The sequence below is a fragment of the Haliotis cracherodii genome, unplaced genomic scaffold (assembly GCF_022045235.1).
Source record: "Haliotis cracherodii isolate W230 unplaced genomic scaffold, xgHalCrac1.p SCAF_4, whole genome shotgun sequence".
Classification (NCBI taxonomy): Eukaryota; Metazoa; Mollusca; class Gastropoda; order Lepetellida; family Haliotidae; genus Haliotis; species Haliotis cracherodii.
Window position 1 is genome coordinate 45897919 of NW_027266297.1, and position 6000 is coordinate 45903918.

At 38.9% G+C, this 6000-nt stretch overlaps 1 protein-coding gene across 1 annotated transcript in view; it reads left to right on the plus strand.

Moving 5' to 3' along the window:
* LOC139480091 (galanin receptor type 1-like) overlaps positions 1-3883 on the plus strand; it is a 53160-nt gene extending 49277 nt beyond the window's left edge. Inside the window, exon 6 of the mRNA XM_071263103.1 lies at positions 3334-3883. Coding sequence (XP_071119204.1) covers positions 3334-3750 — 417 coding nt within the window. The 3' untranslated portion in view covers positions 3751-3883. The remainder of the gene's footprint in view (positions 1-3333) is intronic.
* The last annotated feature ends 2117 nt before the right edge of the window (positions 3884-6000 follow it).

The window sequence follows — 6000 nt, forward strand, 5'->3', positions numbered from 1 at the left end:
CAACAAGTATCTAGTGAAATGTTCTGCAGGAGGAAGTCCCTTGTTACTCTCCCAGTGTGGGCACGGGCGTTGTCATGCTGAAACACACGGTTGCGGCGACGTGCCAAATGTGGTATGGCGTGTGGTCTCAAGACTTGATCAATGTACCGAGCTGCTGTGACACCATTGCTTCACCCTGGACCGATGTTCTGGAAGACCACAGGGCCAACCCTCTGTGCAAGACCAATTCCACCCCACACCATTATGCTCGGACCACCCCACGAGTCTTTCTCAACAACACAAGCATCCGAATAACGTTCACCACGGCGTCGCCATACTCTCTCTCTCTCTCTGCCATCTGCTGTTCAGATACAGTAACGGCTCTCGTCTGAAAAGAGAACTCTTCTCCACTAATGGTGGCGCTGTGTTGCCCACTGAAGACGGGCCCGGCGATGGTGGTGTCAGAATGGGTCCTCGATGTGGCCTGCGACAGTGGAGGTGTCTGCTCGTCAATCGTCGACGCACGGTGTCCGCACTAATGTGTCGCTGGTGTGTCCCCATGGTCTGTCGAGCAGTTTCCGCAGCAGTAACAAAGCAATCCTGCAGATGCTGTAACACGATCTGACGATCCTGACGTCGGACGGTGACCCTTGGTATTCCACTATGTGGTCGGTCATCTGTAGTGTTGGTGGTCTGGTACCGTTGCTGGAGCCTGTATATGGTCTTTACGTGGACATGAAATGCATTGGCTTCTTGCCGGGCGGTTTGTCCAGCTTGCAATCGTCCAAGGGCTTGGTGTCGCTGATTTCTTGTCAATCTTGGCATGTGGTAGCAGTTCAATAACGAATGAATGTTATCCAATCTGGATGGATTTTTATAGGGCAAGAAATGGGGGAACGCATGTGCATTTCAATTTGCACGGGTTACCGTGATGCGATTGGGCGATCGGTTTTATTGTCATCTGATTTGTTTTTTATCATCAAATGTCATTCTTCCGGACAAGATAATGTTAAATTTTAGAAACTTTGACATAAATTACCCAGATATTTAAATGATAACTTTTCATGCAATGTTACTTTGGGTGACGTTTCTTTTGCGGTTCAGTATATATTCACGTTAAACATCAAACTATTATTGCGATGCCACCATAAGAGTTCTGAAGGCTGGACAAGTAGTAAGCTTGTGTTGCGGGATGAGCATCTTGAGGATGTTTCGTTATGAACTAGATCTTAGTTCAGAGGAATCTTGAATCCTCAACTTCAAGGAGCCTGTTTACTTACCATATCTCACGTGTCAGAAGCTGTCTGTTTAAGCTTTCAAAGAGTACGTAATGTGTTAATGCAACAAATATTGGCTTCCTCTCCGGGAGATCTAATCTGACTGGTTCTTCTTCATTTAACCCCAGAGACTTTGATTGGATGCCGGTCTAGGTCGACATTCTCGCTCCTTAAAACGTATGCCAATTTAACTGAAAACGCAGCTGATGCTTATTTCGTGATTCAACCCAAAGTTGATGACTTGTTAGAAGTGAGAGTGAGGTAGTTGTTGTCGGATCAAGTTGTCATGCAAGAGACATGAAGGTTTCCGGTCTAACTTTATGAGAAAAGTGCAGACTCTTAGAGTCAGTATAGGATAGCTGATAGAAGTCTGGTCGTTAATCTTCCATTGATTGCAAGGGACAATTCAAGGACGTTGATGCAAGCGCATGACTTGTCGCGACTTCTTCTGGAAAATCACTACCTCATTACTCAGCCAAACTAGAGCAAATCAAATACTTTATGTGGCGTAATCTGGAATTACCTGGAGGACAAGTAGTCATGTTTAGAAAAATTCTGCCTCGTTTTGTCACGGAATAATTATCATCATTAACGGTTTTGAAGTATTTTATTATGCGCCTTAAACCATAAGTTTGCCAAGAATAATGATTTGTTTTGGACATCAAAAGGGGATTTAATCATTCAAAATTAGATGGATTATTGTATTTTGCAATGGAAAAATGCATAATGAGAAATGCTAGGTCTGCCATGTACCCTTTACTTTCGAGGTTATCAGATCTGAAATTAAAGCGGTTGTCGGTTAAATCATCTATAAAGACGATTGTAATTCCACAAAAGGGACAATCAGTCGTCTTTTTGTTTTGAGTTATTTTGTAATTGCAGCTGTTATATGACTGTAAGACGAAATTATATTAAAACAAATTAATAAGATTCATAAATGTTGTTTCAGGTTTCTTGTCCATGTACTGATCTACTGTCTCAAATACAAAAAGAGATATACTTGACAAGTTAACATGAATATTATTAAACGTTATCTAAATTTTATATATGACGTAATACTTTACAAAGTTCAATTGTCTCTGCACACTTTTCCGAACATGTGGCTCATTGACAAGGTCGGGTAAGGCGTCCCAACAAGTAGTACACATTTGCGCCGTTTGCGTGCAAGAATCCCTTGAGTTGGTTGAGTACCAGGTTCCACCTGATAATGATTTTTGCCCGAACTCGTGGGTTTCTCCGAGTGATTTTGTTTTCATGTCAATAGATACATCATGTCTTAATTAAAGGGTGTATTTCATTATATATAATTACATGTCATTGTTTAAGAAAACAAAGGCTATACCGTGAGGATGCAAGCAGTAATAATACATTTTAATAGTCACCATGTTTAAGATACTTCTTGAAACCCGTTAAGTTTTAGCTATGTAGGTAACATAGATCAGACCATATAAAAAGAAAAGATTTCATTGTTTTATTATTTCCCCCAAGACTTTTTCAACCAGATAAATGTTTTATACTTTTGGTGAAAGAGATTAGTGTTAATATAAGAAGTACAGATATATCTTGAAATTATAATATGTTTAATTAATTTAGAGGTTTTGTCAATGATGACCAATATTATCAGGATTTTATCAAATTTAATTTCAATAGGTAAAATATTATTAAGATAGTTCTCTAGTTGTGTCCAAAATAATTTTACATAGTGGCATTCCACATAAACCTGCATTTGTCCAAGTTGGTATACCTATAAAACCTGCTGACACGCCGTGGTATAATTGTGATACCGTTCAAAGCGGGCTTATGACACCCGCTTGTGTAACAATATGTAGTTTACCACTCAACTAAAAATAGCGGTTAAATCGAACAAATAGTAACCCAGAAAACAAGAGAGGAGTACGAAATATGACTTTGTGATATATTCCTCACATGGCTCACACACTCACTCAATGTTGTCCACACAACTTAGAGAACGCTACCGAAACAAACATTACCAATGAACCATAATTCTTTGTTTAATTATGTTTGAATTTGAACATTTGATTCTCCATCGTCATGACATTTGTTGTTTGTGTTTCAGGTGATTCAGATGTTGATTGTCGTGGTTGTGCTGTTTATCATCTGCTGGGGGCCTATCCTAATCAACAATCTCCTGGTGTCCACGGGGGTACTGCCCCAGCTCCACATCGGCTACCTCAAACCTATGAGGCAGGCCTTCTTCCTCATGTCGTATATGAACAGCTGCACCAACCCTGTGGTGTATGGTTTCATGTCGAAGAACTTCAGAAAGAGTTTCAAACATGCCATACTGTGTTGCTTCCGAACAAGGAACAGGAAGAGGGAGTTCGAGCATTCCTTTGCCACCAGAACCACCATGGTGGACAACTGCAGCCATCAACTTGACAAGATCGAGGCTGGGAGTTACAGATCTACTCCAGCAACGCAGTATAGACATCTTCATCCACAGACGAGTCACAGGTTCAACACCAGGATATAACACATAGTCAGCTTCTATAAAGGGCATTGTTTGTTCACATACTTGGACTCGTGTATATTGGGTTCAAAAACTGTTCCTGCTTCTGTCAGAAAAAACAGTCCAGTACGGTTGAAATGTTTTACAACAGACTCGCTTGAGCCCTTTCTGTGTTATGCTTGTGAATATGATTCTGCATGTACAAAGGTGATAGTAAAACGACCCTAGCGTTGTGATATGTGCATTAGATTCATACATTTCACCTTATAATATGTATCATTACTTTACTGTGTAAAATACATTTTGAGAAATAAAAAATAATATGCAAAATGTTGTCCCTGACATTGAATTTACGGCCAAAATTATCAATCTTACGATTGAGTTGATAATATTGTTTTGTTTTGGTGAGCTAAGAAAATCACGACTACTGTGATGAAAAGAATGTTTTTTTCCCCAAATGTACACTTTGTGAATTTCAAAGCACTGAACATGTGCGGAAAAATACTCACCTTACGTCCAGAGAGATTCTGGTCAAGACAAACCTGTGATTGATATTATGAGCAACTATACACGCTGCCAGGGTACGATGAATCGTAATTAACCATGTCAAAGATCCTTACCGCGCCAACCTGTTAGTCGCCTCTTGCGACCAGCACGTGACAAATTCTAACCCATATTCCCCTGAGACACGTGCAATTCGAATACCTTATAACTACGTGTAATAAATCAATAAGTGAAATAACGAATATGAAACTGTTATAAACGTCGGCAAAACCATTTCAAATTTCTGCTAAAGTCGATTGTACGATTCCGACTATGTCATGAGCGGATATTTATGAATCACTACAAAATTGGGATGATACCAGGTGTTCGCGAAAAGATGAGCGTATCCTACCCCACCGGGGGCACCCGCCACAAACTCATACAAAGGCAAGTAACCTAAGAAGAACCCCGGAGACATATGGTAAATATTCATATTCCAAATAGAGAACTGAATTGGACTTAAATGTAATCACAGATCACTTTCCGTATGGTACTCACAATTAAGGTATTGTGTGATTTATGCTGATCTAAGGTACATGTGCTATGTAATCTGAACAGAACAGAACAGAATTTATTCTCAAAAACATACAATAGTGGTATAAGGAACATACATAACGAAGTATAATACAATTGTACAACGAATGTAGCACAATAAAAGCAATTTGGAGTTACAATATAATATGCATTATATATACATACATTATACAATATATACATCATATCTGCATACATACCTGCGTAAATAAATATATATTAGGGTACTATCTTGATATGTAGTGGCATGTAGATCACTCATTGTAGCAGTGCGAGTCCATCATTCTTTATATATTTACATAACTTTGTAAGAAGAGGTTTGAAATTACAATTCATTAAGTAGTTGTATTTATGCGCAGTTGGATACTAACAAAAATAGTCTGGTAATAGGGTTGTTCTAAGGTTGAGTAATTCATTACAGCTTAATAAAAAATGAAATTCGTCGCCAACAGCGGCATTACATAGAGTACAATATCTGTTTATACGTGGTATTCCGTGCCATCTTCCTATTTCCATCGGCAACTTGTGATTTGTTGTTCTAAAACGCGTTAGCCAAATGCGTAGAGTTTGTGGGAGAATTAAAAGATATGGTTCTAAAGTGGGTTCGCTTTTGAATAGTTTATAATTATCTGCCTTAGAGGAATTTTGAATATAAGCTTGCCAAGATTGTTTATACTGATCTGTTAACACTATTTTCACTTGTTGTTTGACTCACTGGACATCTGGTACAGCTTGTGATATCCACAAGGAATGCAGTCCAGTTTCTTGCAGGATTTGTTTTGCCATATTCAAATAGAGGAAATTGTACCTTTTCAGAGGTAGATGACAGGGATAACATTATTCAGTACATGATTTGTGGTAGCATTTTTTTGGGAAAGTATGATCTCAGGTACAGTGTGATTAAAGCTGATGTCATGTACTGCATGATTAAAGCTAATCTAAGGTACTGTGTGATAAGCGCTGATCTAAGGTACTGTGTGATTAAAGATGATCTAAAGTACTATGTGATTAAAGCTACTCTATGGTACTGCGTGATAACAGCTGTTCTAAGGTACTGTGTGATTAAAGCTAATCTAAGGTAATGTGTGATAAGAACTGATCTAAAGTACTGTGTGATTAAAGATGATCTAAAGTACTATGTGATTAAAGCTACTCTATGGTACTGCGTGATAACAGCTGATCTAAGGTACTGTGTGA